Source organism: Pteronotus mesoamericanus, unplaced genomic scaffold (genome assembly GCF_021234165.1).
Source record: "Pteronotus mesoamericanus isolate MK-2021 breed Mesoamerican mustached bat unplaced genomic scaffold, CSHL_Meso_final scaffold_85, whole genome shotgun sequence".
NCBI lineage: Eukaryota > Metazoa > Chordata > Mammalia > Chiroptera > Mormoopidae > Pteronotus > Pteronotus mesoamericanus.
This window is the reverse complement of record NW_026555329.1, coordinates 34,379,829-34,396,046: the sequence shown is the minus strand read 5'-3', so window position 1 is coordinate 34,396,046 and position 16,218 is coordinate 34,379,829. Positions and strand designations below refer to the sequence as shown.

The window sequence follows — 16,218 nt, the reverse complement described above, 5'->3', positions numbered from 1 at the left end:
TTCAAGTTTCTTAATGCAGAGTGTTAGATATTTTTATAAACACTATTAACAAACATCTCCGGATTACAAAGGAAGTATCCTATAACTAAGAACAAACAGGTATTTTTCTGCAATACTAATTGTTTATGTGTTCCATTAGTTTTAGTTTTTCTACCTGTGAGCATAATCTCTATCCTTTGTGTCTTGTTAATGTTTTAAATGTATTCCAATTGCTGAGGCTGTGTAACTGATTTCTATTAAATGTATCTGGTCTTCATCCCATTCCTGGCATAGGAATTTAACACCCTTGGAATTTCCTAAGTGGTAAGTGTGATAAAGGTGTCATTAGAGCTTACATAATTAAGGTGACTTGGAAAGCTCCTAAGTAACTAAGGATGGGGACTGGTTGCCAGGGGAACCAACTCTGATTAAAGGGCTGTAACTTTTCAGTACTCCCTTCATCCTCCCACTCCCCAAAGTAGAGGGGCTGGAGACTGAGTTCAGTCACCAATGCCCAATGATTTAACCAATGACTATGTAATCAGGCCTCCATAATACCCCAAAAGGGCAGGGTTTAGAAAGCTTCCAGGCTGGTGAATGGGATGGGGGAAGACTGGTCGCCTAGAGAGCATGGCGCTCAGTGCCCCTTCCCCAAACCTTGTCCTGTGCATGCATCTCTCAACTGGCTGTTCCTGAGTTATATCCTTTTAGAATACACTGGTAATCTAGTAAGTAAAATGTTTCTCTTGAGTTCTGTGAGCTGCCATAGCAAATTAACTTGAGGAGGGGGTCATGGGAACTGCCAATCTATAGCCTGTCATAAGTACAGTATACCTGGAGGTTGGGTTGGCCTCTGAAGTTTGAGGTAGGTATTAGTCTCTGGAGCTGAACCCTTAACCTTGTGAATATGATGCTATCTCCAGGTAGATAATGCCAGAATTAATTCCTTGGTGGTTTGGGGGGCGGGGGAAACACATCTAACGGTGTCAGAATCAGAGGCATATATCAGTAGCTTATTGTGTGGTTTCAAGTTGTTTATTTAATGTGCCACTATACCAAATTAAGTAAGAAAATAGTTATGCTGTTGCTTTTTACATGTGATTCTTACCCAGTTTCCTTGGAGGCCTAGCTCAGGAGTCAGCAAACTACTTCCCACTGGCCATAAATTTTTTTTCAGTATGGGCTGTGAGGCAAGAATGAGTTTTAAATGGTTTAAACAAAAATCAAAATATTTTGTCATATGTAGAAATTTTATGAAATTTATATTTTGTTGTCCAAAATAAAGATTTATTGGAACATAGCCATGGTCTATTGCTGCTTTCTTGCCACAAGACCTGGGTAGCTGCAACAGAAAGCTTAAAATATTTACTACATAGCCCTTCACAGAAAAATTTTGCTGACTCCTGGACTAGCTGTTTGCATGTGTGCTTTCCTTTTCTTTCCCTATGAGAGATTGTATTTAGGTAATCTGTGCATGTAATACAGTTTTAACTGAACTACAAAATCCTTCTTTCTGGCAAGGTTCTACATTGTTTTAATATGACCCCTCTAATTCATTTGTTCCAAACAAAAGGCAGAGGAAACAAAGAACAGCCTAGACAAAAAAATGTCAAACTCCGATTCTTCCTGAAAATAAACATGAAGTAGCACTCCCTAATTACTTCAGTAACTAGTTTTTCTTCATAATTATTTAGAAGCACAAATGACCATTTACTTTGGTTGTAATGGGGTCATGATACATTAAACTTCTACCCAAATATGTAGGTTAAAGGGTTCTTATTTACTTTAAATATTGACCCATCAACAGATTATTTAAAAGTCAAGTAGAAATATAAGGTCCCAAACAAACTTTATTTAAATAGGGATAATAAAGATATTAATAACTCAAATATAGAATAATTAAGCTTTGGGTTGACTAGAAGTCCATGATTCACCAAGACTATTTTATGGAAGCAGTATAAAACTACATTTGGTATTTTTCTCAGTTTTCTGGTATTCTTCAAGCTTGCAAAGATTCAGAATGCTTTAATGACAACTTGTTGAACAGCAATAAAATAAGACGATGTCCTTAGAAGTCAGTCTCTCACAAAAAAGACATTATACCCAAGCTCTACTAAAGCCCCAGCTAGTAAGGTCCACAAAGGAATGAAGACATAGGACAGATTCATGGTAGTAAACTGTTCCAGTTTAGCACAGAGTGCAAGGCAGAAGGCTAATTTAAGTAACATTGCAATGAGGTACCAGGTTTTTTTTTTAATATTGTGTGATCCATGTCGAGGGTCAAAGCCCGACTTACATCGCCCAGCCATTTTCACAATCAGCATGACCAGAAGAATAGTATCAAAAATCCAGACTGGAATAAATATGAGGAACCAGTTCCAAGGTGCCTTCTCATCCAGTTTCAACACCAACATGATCAAGAAGAGTAATGTGAAAAGCCAGGTGAGTAGTACTCTCTGAGCCAAGGACATTCTCATTTAAACAGTTTAAAAAGGCTGTTGCAGCGTCGAAAAATGGGAAATATATCCTAAGAGAAGGAAAGAAGGTCAAGATGGTTTTGATACCAGAAAAATTATCAAATCACTTCTATTCCTGGTGAACAAGGCTGGCTCATTCCCACTCACAATTTCCTAATTTTGAAAACATTCTACCCTTCTTCCTTTAAAAACTTGCAAAATTTGTAGCCATCTTTGACAGCATTATATCCATTGTTCTTTTAGCCCATGACAATAAAATGTTTCGTATACCCCCTGTAATACTGTTGTTTTTCATTACTATCACTCAAGTCCAGGCACTCATGATTTTATTCCTGCACCTCATGGATGTTCGTAAGTCCTTTTTGTACATTTGCACAGCTACAAATTTCCAATCAGTTTCAAGGAGTACTAAGAAAAAGCATCCAAAGTCAAATCAGTGAAAAAGAAGATGGTATAAAGTGAAGAGAGGAGAGTTTTAGTAAGGAGGGAATGGTTAATAAAAATTAAGACATTAGCAGTATGATTATAAAGAGGTCATTAGGCTAAATAGTACAGAACACATTGATAATACTGTATTTTCACAGTTTAATCTATGGATCCTATATTTGTAAGTTAAATTTTCTCATTTAAATTTTTATAAATACCTATTTTAGTCTAATATTTTCTTATAATTTTTTCGATTTGTGGTAAAAATAAAAATTTTTTTCCCTACTTTTCAATAATCAAGACCACTTAAAATCTGACACTTTGTGGTAATTGGATGCCAAGTTACTCAATAATGGACTATTTCTTATATCTCTATTCTGTCTTACTGCAGTTTATTTCTGTTTTGAACTAGTACTGTATGACTTACTGGGTATGTTCCAGAGGATATATTCTAATATCTGGAAGGTTCAGTACCTACTTACTGTTTTCCAGATTATTTTCTACTATTGTTTCATTTTTTTCACTAATTCTTAAAAACTTGGAATTTTAATTGGGAAGGCATTAATTTATAATACTTAGATATACACATTTACTCAATCTTCACATACAGGTTTCCAGTATGTACTAATACCTATTCCAGTTTTTTTAAATCAACCTGTGACCATTTGGGAAAAAAGGTAAGAACGGGAAATCAGAAGACGGACTGCATGCAGTGGGTGAGGAGTCAACAGAAAGTAATACCAGCTAACAGCACTTTACTCCCTCTTGAAACATTTGGAGAAACTGAAAGTAAGACATACAATGAAACTGAGAAAGGGTCAAGAAGAAATTTTCAGTAGAGGAGAAATCTAAGTATGATTATGAACTCAGAGATATAACCTACTGGGGAGTGACACCGGTAGACTGAAGATGACAGAGGATATCTGATGGAAATAGGAAAAGATCAGATAGTCATGATGGTAACAGTACAGGTCATAGGAGTAAAAATGCAGAAAGGTTAACAAAAGGTGAAGAGGCTAGATAGGTGAATCAAATGCTCTTGACTAGCATGGTCAATAAATTATATTTTAGAGATCTGACGTTTTCTGTTAGATCTGTACTACTTTAAACAGTGGGTAGCTATCATGGTGCCAGAATATGTCTTTTTTTTTTTTTTCCTCTGTGCCTTACAAGTCGCCAAACTCCCCTTTCCCCATTATACCTATCTGCTTGCACTCAACTTGTTTATGTAGTTGGCAGGTGCTTCATACTGAAGTATGAAAAGCATATGCTTTTGTTTTACTATGCTGGTGTCTTTTCCTGGCCAGAGGATGCCATAATGAGACATTGGCCTGAACTTGTACAAAAAGGTGCAGGGGTGTGTACTGATAACCTCAGATGGATTTTATCTTGTAAATTAAGTTTGCTCAATCCCGATCTCTATCTGGCATTTTGTGAACCTTTCAAAAGTTTACAATAATATACTTGCTTATGTATAACTTTTCCATCAGCCATTGGATGAGTCAAGCTTCATTTTTTTTGTTATATAGAGCTGAGTAGCAACTAGTCATAGAAAGAGTAGCTGCCTTCAACACAGATACTTCAGGACTGGAGGTGGAAAGGATGCAAAGAACAAGCTTGTGATTACAAGTTTTATAATGCGGGAGGCAACAAAGTTCTGTATGCACTTGTACAGAAATGCCCTCCACCAGGAAGCATTCTGCTGATGCTGTGTTTGTGGGCTACAATTATTACATGCAATCCCACTTTTATTAACTAATATCATTAATTTAGGCAGTCGTATTTGTTTCTTACTACTACTATTCTTTCACAAAAGAGGGGGTTTGCATACTCCAGAACAAAAATTTGCTTAACTTAAATATTTCCTATCTGAGGGGGTCATTTCTGGTACTTTGAAGAGAGTTAAGTATTAGTTCATATGCTTTCTTATTCATTGTTAAAATTTTGTGTTGACCTCAAATGAAAAAAATAGAAGGCCCTGTCCTACCTCCAGTGTCTCGGTGTCAGTAGTGTGTGGACTCATCTGTCCATGGTGCTTCCCACACCACCTCCATTTCCCTTTTCTCGCTACTGCCATTACTATTTCAAGCTAATTTGCTTCATAGCAAAAGCAGCTTTGTTTAATGAGCCCACAACACATAACTCCTCTAAAGAGTCGCTTTCGAAAGGCCCCTGCTGCTACAGCCTTGGCTAGCTTACCGGTTAACCATCCTTCAAAGGAATAGCGTTTTTCTTACAACTTATCTGATTTTCGCGCCTACTTGTCCCTAGAACTTTGGGACGTTTCTAAACTAGCCTTGTCCTCCGTCTTCGAAGGGCGGAGGTCAGCCCCCGACACCCTATCTGGACTCACCCTCCACCCCAATTTTGCGCTGTGGACCAAATACATTCTGGAGTTGAACGCGGTTCTAGAACGACAAGATCCACAATGCACTCGAGCCTGGTGTGTTTGGGGCTGGGAATGTGAGGGGGTGGGGAGCGGCGGCGACCCAGCCCACCCAGGCATCTAGAGGCCCGTGAAGGATGTCAGCCCATCGGAGCCCGAGACTCACCTGGCAGCGCCGTTGGCCGGAGAGCGGAGAGGAACGCGAAGATCAGAGAATTCGCCAGTTTGGATCCTTGGCCTACTCCACACTTTTCCCCCCATTAAATCCAGAATCCGTCACATGATAAATCAAGAAAACGATCTCAGCTCCGCCTCTACAGACGACCATGGTAGAGGATTTCTCACTTCTACCTTAGGGCCGCGCCCACATCCGGGGTAGGTTCTCACCGCCCCTGGGCCTACTCTATAGGTAGAGAGGACGTCAATCTGCGTTCAGAGGCTGCTTTCTCTGCGGTAATTGGACTTTTGGCCGCCAGTGCAAACCAACCGACCTTTCTTTACGTTCGTGTTTGTCAAGAGGGTGGCAACTAAAGAAGCCACTTGCCCCGCCTCTGTATTGCTACGGGCTAGAGGGAAAGTCAATCAAAGTTCAGCCTGAAGTGCACGTAGTCCCATTGGACAGGCAGATGCCAATCAAACTAGCCTGGGCTCGGATACGCCCCTGCGGGGCGCTCCGCCCCTCCCGAGGTCCACCCCACCAGCGGGCGGAGACAGTAGGCTCCAGCGCAAAATACTGCGGGAGAGGGGGTGGGACGACGGCTGTAGAGGCAGCGCGCTTGCCGGTATCCTCGTTGTGGTCTCTCTCGGCGGTGGCGGTGTTTGCCTCGGCATCTCTCCTGCACCCCAGCCGCCTCCTAGCGGCCTGGCGCCCACTCCTAAGGTGAGAGTCGGCATCACTTTCGCACTTGGGAGGGCCGTGTGTAGGTTGGGTTCTGACAGAATCTGGAGGATGGAGCATTGACGGGGAGGAGAGCGACGGGCGGGATGGAGGTGGGGGCTTCGGGGCCAACGCATCGTCCTCTACCGCCAGTGACTTCTCCAGCAGCCGCTGGCACCTGCACGCCGCGGTCAGCCGCGGTCCCGTGCCGTCTTTTGGCGGGCGGCAGTGGCTCAGCCGCCCTCCTCCTGAGCCATCGCTGTCTTCAATCCTTGATGGTGAGGGGCCGAAGCCCAGCGCCGCCTTCCGTCCGTCCGCCCGCCCCCTCCCGCGGCCCCTCTCCTTCGATTCCTTCCACTTGTTCGGTGCTCGGGGTGCGTCGGGTCCTGGAGGGCATGCAGGGGCATTGGTGGCAGAGCCCGGGCCGGCGGGAGCGGTCTTCTAGCGGCCGAAGGAGCGGGCTTGCGAGGAGGGGGTGACTGAGCGCCCTGGAAGCAGGCTGGATGGAGGGTCGCTGCCCTGCACCCACTGAACAGGCAAGAGTTTGGTTTTCTGATTCCATCCCTGAACAAAACGGGTGCTGAAATCCTTCGCTTTGGCCTTAAGTGATATTTCCCTTCTGGAAACGGTACGGCGGTTCTTCAGCGTGTTTCATCTTTTCTTATTTTTATCTTTCTGATGTTGACGGTGTTCTGGTATTGTCCCTTTTAGTCGGGGATTTTCCGACTCAGCACGTCCTCTATAACTTCGGGGATCATCCCCTCACTGTTCTATTACCCTTTTTATTTTTAGCCTGGCAAGAAAAAAAAAAAAGGAACTGCTTTATATCAACATATACTGAGTAGGGAAGGACAGAATCTGGAACAATTTACTAATCTAAGTATCTAAATACCAAATAATTTAAAAATTCATTGTAAATGTGTTATATATTTTGTAATTTACAGTTCCTTTTGTTAATGGTATATTTCCTGCTTGCTTTGATAGTTTGTTACTCGTGGAACTTTGATTTTATAGATTTTGCGTAGCTTTAGCCCACTAGACATTTTAAGATTTTTCCTTTTAATTTTCCCCTGAGACTTTGGCTATAGCCATAGTATTTGCTCTTGTTGTGAGGGATTAAGTGTTTTTTTAAAAAATTTGTTTTCTCCCAAACTGGACTTTTTCATAACAGTTTTAAAGTTAGAAAGGAGAGTTCTGAGAACTTGGAAACTATGCACTCCAGCCTAGGGAACCTTAAAATAGCGTAACAATTTGAAAAGGTAACTTTCTGGAGTAAGGGTTGCTAAGTTTAAGAGAAGGAAATGGGTATTCCCTGTTAGTTGTAGTGGCTCAACCTCCAGATTCTACAGGAAAGGAATAAGAGATCTGGGGAGAATGAGCCATACCTGAGACCAGACACAGGTTGGTTCCAGGGTAATTTATTGCCTGCCTTCCACTCAGGTTAATTATCAGCATGCATCAGATAGTATTAATAGTTAGGTGTTAGCAAGGTAGGAAATTGCCGTGTTCTAATTTTCACCACTTTCTGGTAGGGCATGAAAATGTGGCGAGCAAATCGAGTATAGTGTACAATGGAGGCACTTCTGCATAGTCAAGCCTCCAAGAGTAAACTTTTTTTTTAGTCTAAACTGGTATTGGACAGAGAGCCCTAAAAATGAAGTAGATGGTCTAAGCAATTTTTAAACCATAATCCTTTTTGGCTAATTCATTTCATGCAAAAGTGTAAAGAAGTTGTAATGAGAAAAGGCTTCACTCGACTGAGGCAAAGAAAATTCACAGTGGCATGTGCAAAAATGATGATCAAAAAACAGATTGCTATGCAATATATTATCTCATTTAATCCTTATAATCCCATATTGTAGGTACGGTGATTACTGTCCTCCCTGTTTTATATGAGTTAATGAAAACTTAGGTTAACTTACTTGTTCAAGATTTTTCAGCTATTGAGTTGGTGGAGGTGTGAGTCACATCCAAGTAATTTGATTACCATGCCTGCATGGTGGTTATGCTTTACCACCACATTAAAAGAGGCTTCTTAAGAGACTTGGTTAGAAGGAGACTAATTATTGGAAAATAATGCTGCAAAACCATAAACTGAATAAGAGTATCGTACATATGCAGTAATACTTCGAGATTATTGTATAGTAGGTACTGTTGAGTTTTGCTGGGGATGTATAAGGATGGAGTCATCTTTCCTGTCTTTGAGAAACTTTGTTTAGCAGGAGAAATAGATATATGAACAAATAATGATGATGTATACTATAAGAGAATGCCGTAGAGTCTGTGGTTTCATGGAAAGAGAATTCAATTAAAGTTAAGACAAATCAGCATTTGAATTCCTGTTTGGCTTTGTGACCTTAAACATGATACCAAACCTTCTTCAGCTTCAGTTTCCTTATCTGTTAGCGGGAGAGGATAATACCGCAAAGGGGAGTATTAAGCATTAAACAAAATATATAAGGTACTGGCACAATGGTAAGCCCTGAATAAAGAAGAAAGAGCAAATAATTTTAAGAGCCAGAGTAGAAAAGGGTTGTGGGGGTTGAGCTGGGAGCTGTTACTGGAGCCTTAAAGGGTGAATGGTAGCTTCCACCTGTAGGAAAGGAGGGCATTTTACACAGATAGAACTGAACAGGAATATGAATGGTTGAAGGAATGGCAAATAATTGTGGCTTTGTGTAAAAACTATTTTTGAAGGCCTAACTTAAATGGTAATTGTATATAAATGTGGCTAAGCAAAGTAAGTACTACCCAGTTTTGCTCGTGGGAAGTTGCATACATAGATAACTAAAATTGTAGGAAAACCTCAACCGTTTGTGCAGTGTTATATTTTTATTTAATATTTACTTTTAATATTTATTTTCCCAGTGTCAATTAAAACTTAATTTTCAGACCTATCCACCTAAGCAAAAATTTGACTGTTTTATTGTGATATTACATTCTAGCTGGTAAAGACTAATACCCCTGGAGGAATTTGCACTTAATTTGTGGAAAGTGTTTTGGGATTATTTTAAAAAGAAGAAGAATCTTAAAGTGACTCTTGTCTTTCCTTAACCCCTTAATTTGGTCTGTAGCTACACAGAGTGAATATTGCAGAGTACCCTTTGCATATATGTTGACTGTCTTTTCCAAATCCAAATTTGAGATATCACAGTAGGACAGAATGTTTTAAGTTGGGACTGTCCTTAAAAATCCAGGGAAAATAACCCTGGTTGGTGTGGCTTAGTGGATTGAGCACTGGCCTGTGAACCAAATGGTCATGGGTTCAATTCCCAGTCAGGGCACATGCCTTGGTTGTGGGCCAGGTCCCCACTTAGGGACATACAAGAGGCAACCACACATTAATGATTTTCTTCCTCTCTTTCTCACTCTTTCCCCTCTCTCTAAAAATAAATAAATAAATAAAATCTTTTTTAAAAATCCAAGAAAATATCCCATGCTTATATTGAATATCTTCCCTTCAGGTTAGCACAGAACTGTAAACATATTACATTTATAAATGTGAATCACTTGATGACCAGAATCATATGACTTAAGTTGAAAATATTAAATAACATTTAGGAAAGCTGCATTCTAAAAAGTCCAACTTCTTATTGTTAGCCTCACACAAATTGCTAAAATGACACAAAATATAGAGGTGAGTTTTCAGATGAGAGAAACCAACTACTTCCTAGAGCAGGTAGTTTGAGAGCACTAGGAAAGAAAGTATGCTGGATCTCATTCTGAATAGTGAACAGGAACTGGGACAGGAAATGACTGTGGCTGAACCACTGCCTGATAATAATCATAATGTGATTAATTTTGACATTTAATGAGATGAAGTAAAAGGGGAAAAAGTGCACTATATGCAGCTTTCCAATTTCAGAAGCAGTAGAGGAAAGGGGCTGTTAAAAATGTATCTGCAGAAATTTTGAAGATATGTAGTAGACACTCATATTTGTTGCATGAATGAAAGCACCTTAATAAAACATTCAGTAAAAGGTCTGTTACAGATAGCAAAAAACTTACGGAAGTTATCTGACACAAGTGTTCATGCTCTGTAGACCTAGGTTCAACTGTCAGTTCTGCAGTTGCTCTGTTGTGTGACTTTGGGCCTATTATGTAACCTTTTTGAGGTTCAGTTTTATTTAATCATATACTGATGATAACAGCTTTGCATGATTTCAAAGACTAATGAGCTAATGTATGGAAAACTTGACACATTGCCTGGCTTATAATATAGACTGGCTCAAAAAAATGGTTGCTGCAACTATTTGACTAAGTTGAATACATATATATTTCTCAAATAGAGTAAGGAAAGCTAGAAAATGGCAAACAAACAAAGTAAGCCTTAGAAAGAGGCAGTAGGTAACAGGCAGAGTTATTGGGTTGGCCAGAAAGTCTGTTTAGTTTTTTCCTTAAGAGACACATTTTTTCATTTTCACCAGTAACTTTATTAATTTGGTTATTTTGAGTATGTCAGTATCTCCTGCTATTGGCTTCTAGTGGGTTGGGGTGCTGCTAAACATCTTCCAATGCATAGGACAACCCCACAGCAAAGAATTATTTGGCCAAAATGTCATTAGTACCAAGAAACTTTGCAAATCACTTTTGACACGTTCCGTCAGTCACAGCACCTTCTGCACACACTGCACAAATCTTTTTTTGTTTCAGTTGTGTTTTTATCTTTCTTGAAATAAAGCGTAATATGCCGAAAATGTTGTGTATCTTCTTCCATCTTTCACATTTAATGGCTGCACAAAAATTCAACAGTTTTGAAAAGTTTTTTTTAATGCATGCTGATATGAAAGCTATCAATATTCAGTTTAACAAAATTGTTTTGAATGAAGTTAAAGACAACTAAACATGACTAGGGCGATAATATGGGAAAAGTAACGGACTTTTTGGCCAACCCAGTAAATAAAGAATTGAGTCATTACAGCCACATATAAAAGAAAAGACAGGGAGAAAGCTACACATTCTCAATTTTTTTTTTTTCCTGAAGAAAATACGTCAGACTCATTAAACCAGATAGAGTAAATAAATACAGTTTTTCTATTCTAAATGACAATAAAAAGATCACTGAAATTGGGCCTCTTGTACTGTAAATTAAGTATAGAGAAAGGGACCCATTTTCTCAAACCTCTTGAACTACTCTCTTATCCCTAAAATTCTTTTGAGAAAAGCCATTAATTGTAGTTATAAAGAAGGCTTTAATTACAAGTAATCCTGGGCGATAACAGGTTATTTTAACTAGACAAATTTCCTGAGTGTTAATTCCATATAGCTTGTTGCCTACTATGTATCTTTAGGGCACTGAATGTCTAAAGTTGCCGTATATTGAAAATAAACATAGTTCCTTGTTCCCAAATGTTTCTCCTCTTGTATTTCCTGTCCTAATGAATGGTTCTGGTGTTTAAGCCCAGAGTCATGGAGCATCCTTATTCATTTATTCCCTCACCTTCCATGTCTAGTCAAGCACTACATCTGGTTATTCGCTCTCCTAGTTATCTGTTTTTAAATTATGCCTGTCCCAACACCCACCCCAATTGAAAAAAAAAAAAAATCCTGCTTGCCACTGACTTATTTCAGACTCTCATCATTTCTTCCCTATATTATTGTCATTAGTCTCCTTACTTTTAATTTAGCTTAATACTAACTAATTCTCCACACAGCTTCCTTTCAGAATGATTTTGCTGAAATACTAACATAGTTTATTAAACTTATATCTGTAAGTGCCTGCACATGATAGTTAAATATTTGATCCCTCCATGGATCTTAAACCTAAGAATTCCTACCGACTTGCATACCTATGCCTGGAGAGAGAGGGGTGGGGAGGGGGGAAACTAAAAAAAAATTTAACTACAAGTTCAGTTTCTTTAATAGACAAAGGCCTATTTATTTCTTTCTGAGTGAGCATCCATAGTTTGAATTTTCCAAGGAAATAGATTTAATCTAAGTAAATTCATTGGTATAAAATTGTTTTTGATATTTCTGTTATATTTGTAATATCTGTAAGATCTATAACATTATCTCTCCTCTATTATTCCTAAATGTTCATTTGTGTATTTTTCTCAGTTTTTCCTGTTCAGTCTGCTGGACGTTTGTCTGTTTTATTGATATTCTCAAAGAATCAGCTTTTGGTTTTCTTTATTGATTTTATGTTCTCAAGTGCATTGATTTGTAGTCTTGATTCTTTCCTTTTTGCTGTTTACTTTGCATTTTATTTGCTCTTGATTGGACTAAAATCTTAAAATGGAAACTAAGTTTAATTTATTGTCTTCTAACATAAATATTTAGTGCTATAAAATTCCCCTATAAATAGAGATTTGGTTGCATCCACAGAATATTGTGTTGCGTTTTTGTACTTTCAAAAATCCTTACTGTTTTTTTGGTGATTTCTTCTTTGACCCCATTAATTATTTAGAAGATTTAGAAGTATGTACATGAGTTTCCAAATATCTGAGGGTTTTTCAGATACTGATTTCTGATTTAATTTCACTGTAGTCAAGAAACTTACATTGTATGATATAAATAATTTTTAAGTTTATTAATGCTTGTTTTGTAGTCCAGGATATAGTCTGTTTTGGTACATTTACCATTCATGTGCACTTGAAAAGAATGTTGGGTGTTATGTAAATGTCAGTCAGATCAAGTTGATTGATACAATTTTTCACATTACCTCTATCTTTACTGATTTTATGTCTACTTGTTCTATCAATTTTTAAGATAAGGATGTTGAAATTTCTGACTATGAATAAGGACTTAGCAATTATTGTTGTAGTTTTATAAGTTTGGCTTCATATATTTTGAAGTCCCATTACTAGATACATGCATATTTAGGGTTATAATTTCTTGATGAATTAGATCTCTTTATCATTGTGAAATGGTTCTATCTCTGGTGACATGCTTTACTCTGAAATCTACTTCGTCAGTGTTGCCACTCCACCTTTCTTTTGAATAGTATTATCTTTCTTCATCCTTTCACTTTTTACCTATTTGTGTGTTTTTAGTTAAAGTAGATTTCTGGTCAGTACCATATAGTTAGGTCTCACTTTTTAAATTCAGTTTCCTAATCTCTGATTTTTAATTTAGACCATTTACATTTAATGTGATTATTGATATTGTTGGGTTTAAATCTACCATCTTGCTATTTGTTTTTTATTTGTCCCACCTATTCTCTCTTCTTTACCTTTTCTGGTGTTGAGTATTTTTATGACTCTCCTTTTGGCTTATTTATTTAGCTCTTTTTTGGGAGGTTGTTTGTTTATAGTGGCTATATATAACATCATAGTCTACTTCACATATCCTATGAGAACCTTATAACAGTATACTTCTATTTCCCTCTCTCAGCCTCTGCTGTTGTCATACATTTTAGTTTTACACATGGTATAAAACCTGCAATATGCTTTTAGTTTTTAGCTTTGAAAACTCAATTCTCTTTTAAAGGGATTTAAAAATACTTTCTAGAATAAAGGCTCTTATGTTTAACCACATGTTTACCATTTTCAAGGCTTTTCATTCCTTTGGAATTCCTGTTCCATCTGCTATTATTTTCCTTCTGCCTGGAGTTCTTCCTTTAGCATTTATTGTAGTGCTGAACTACTGCTGATGAATTCTTTGAGCTTTTGTATGTCTGAAAAATACCCTTTTATGACTTTATTTTTTAAATATGTTTTTGCAAATGTATTTGAAAAAATAAATAAATATATTTTTGCTGAGTATAGAACTTCAGTGTGTGTGTATATATATAGATATATATGTAGATATATATATATCTCTATATATATCTACAGTGATACTGCTTCACTGTGTTCTCATTTGCATTTTTCCAACTTGCAGTCTTACTGTTATTCTTATTTCCTTAAGTTGAAAGTGACTTTTTTAGCTGCCTACTTTTAAGAAGAACTCTTCACCTCTGGTTTTAAGTACTTATATTATCGTATGCTTTGGTGTAGTATGTTTCTTATGCTCAAAGTTTTTTGAGCTTTTTTGGTTTATGGATTTATCATTTTTATCAAATTTAGAAAATCTTTGAGTGTTATTTCTTCAAAAGTTTTGTCTTTGCACTCTCTCCTCTCATTCTGGTATTTTAGTTATATATACTAGGCCACTTGATATTGTCCCACAGCTAACTGATGCTATTTATTTATTTTTTTAAGTCTTCTTTTCACTCCTTGTTTCATTTTGGATATTGTTTATTGCTACGTCTTCAAGATTACTAACCTTTTCTTCTGTCAGCTTCTCATCTGCTCTTAAATTTCATCCAGTATATTTTTCTTAACAGACATTGGACCTTTCATCTCTAGAAGTTCTATTTGAATCTTGTTTATATCTTCTATATCGCCCTTTAATATGATCATGTTTTCTTCTACTTTATTGAATATATGAAATCTATAATAGCCAGATATTCTTAATGTGGTAAAAACACATTGCATAAAATTCATCATCTTAACCATTTAAAAACACACACTTCAGTAGTATTAAGTACATTCACATTGTTATGAAAGAGCTCTCCAGAACTTTTTCATCAGGCAAATCTGAAACTATATCCATTAAACAGCTCATCTTCTCCCCTGCCGCCAGATCCAGGCATCTACCCTTCTACTTTCTGTCTCTACAAATTTGACTATGATAGGTACCACATATAAATGGAATTGTGCAGTATTTGTCTTTATGAATTAGCATATTTCACTTAGCGGAATGTCTTGAAGATTAATCCATGTTGTAGCATGTGACAGGATTTCCATTAAAGCTGAATAACATTCTATTGTATGTATATATGCCACATTTTCTTTATCCATTCATCCATTGGTGGACATTTTGGGTTGCTTTTACCTGTTGGCTATTGTGAACATGCCTATACAACTATTTTTTTCAAGACCATACTTTCACTTCTTTGGGTATATGTCCAGAAGTGGGATTACAGGATCATGTAGTAGGATCAACTTAACCCTCGATGGCTTGCCTTTTAGGTTTTGTTAGGTGAGACCTGAGCATCCCTCAGCACAAGGCTAATTTGGCTTTACTGCTGGGACAGAACCCTTCCGAATATAGTAGCTATTGCCCATTATTACAGGATTTCTCCACTCTGTGACTCTTACCATTCCTGTGTATACTTTGATTAATTGTACTACCTGCTTTCTTCTGGTGGTTCTATCCCTGCTTGAGGTACTTTTCCTACACATACATGCTGATGAATACTCAGATGAAGACTTAGGGGATGACTTAGATGAAGCTCTCTGCAGAGCTCCAGGTTCTCCTTCTCCTGCTTTCTCTTCTTTGATACTTTGCCCTGGTGACTTTCTCTGAACAATCAAATTTGTCTTCTCAACTAGGCCCCGGTTTTCCCCTCCTAGACTCTGTCATAGGAACTGTATAAGCAGTAGACTTGGGAAGTCATAGGGCTCACTTTTTTATTTCCTCTTTTAGAGAATACTGCCTTTTTGTTGCCTGTTGCCTGATGTCTGAAAACATGTCACATATTTTATCCAGTTTTTTTAGTTTTTAAGGTGGGATTATTAAATCGGTCCCTGCTACTGCATCATGGCTAGAAGTGGAAGCCCCTGTATATTAAGTTCAGAATGATAATGTAATAGAAAATACATAAAGTACAACTTTTAGTATTTTTTAAATTAAATACTATGATTTTTAGAATGTATAAGGTCTGTCCAGAAGGTATACAGCCAAGTAATATGAAAAATAGAGACACTTATGGAGGAAGATACAAGATACATGAACCATTGTACATAGGACAATGGATGCCTCAGTCCCTTTCAAAGTAGGAACTTTGGAACCCCACACAGTTCTCCCAATTACCATCAGCTGCCCTGTTGTATTTTCCTGAATCTTATCGATGGTCTGAAATCTCTTCCCTTCCAAAGGTGATTTTAGTTTTGGGAAAGGCCCAAGGTCACAGGGCATCAAACCTGGACTGTAGGGGGGCTGAGTCACCTGGGTGATCTGATGTTTCACCAAAAAACTTTTCACAAGAGGTGATGCATGAGTGAGTGTGTTGTTGTGATGAAGCTGCCAGTCATGAGTTGCCCATAGCTGTGGCCTTCTGAATCATCCAAATAGTTTCTGTGGAGGAA

General features: G+C 37.9%; 2 protein-coding genes across 4 annotated transcripts in view; one reads left to right on the top strand and one right to left on the bottom strand.

Moving 5' to 3' along the window:
• Positions 1-1,809: 1,809 nt before the first annotated feature.
• TMEM60 (transmembrane protein 60) lies at positions 1,810-5,762 on the bottom strand. Its single transcript, XM_054564034.1, has 2 exons — positions 5,435-5,762; positions 1,810-2,506 (listed from the first exon to the last, which is right to left on the bottom strand). The coding sequence occupies exon 2, from the start codon at positions 2,454-2,456 to the stop codon at positions 2,055-2,057; it is 402 nt and encodes a 133-aa protein (XP_054420009.1). The 5' UTR covers positions 2,457-2,506; positions 5,435-5,762; the 3' UTR covers positions 1,810-2,054.
• Positions 5,763-6,012: 250 nt separating this feature from the next.
• Positions 6,013-16,218, top strand: part of PHTF2 (putative homeodomain transcription factor 2) — a 123,630-nt gene continuing 113,424 nt past the window's right edge. For all 3 annotated transcript variants that reach the window (XM_054564136.1, XM_054564135.1, XM_054564137.1), the window contains exon 1: positions 6,013-6,148. The gene's annotated coding sequence lies outside the window, so the exon portion shown is untranslated. The remainder of the gene's footprint in view (positions 6,149-16,218) is intronic.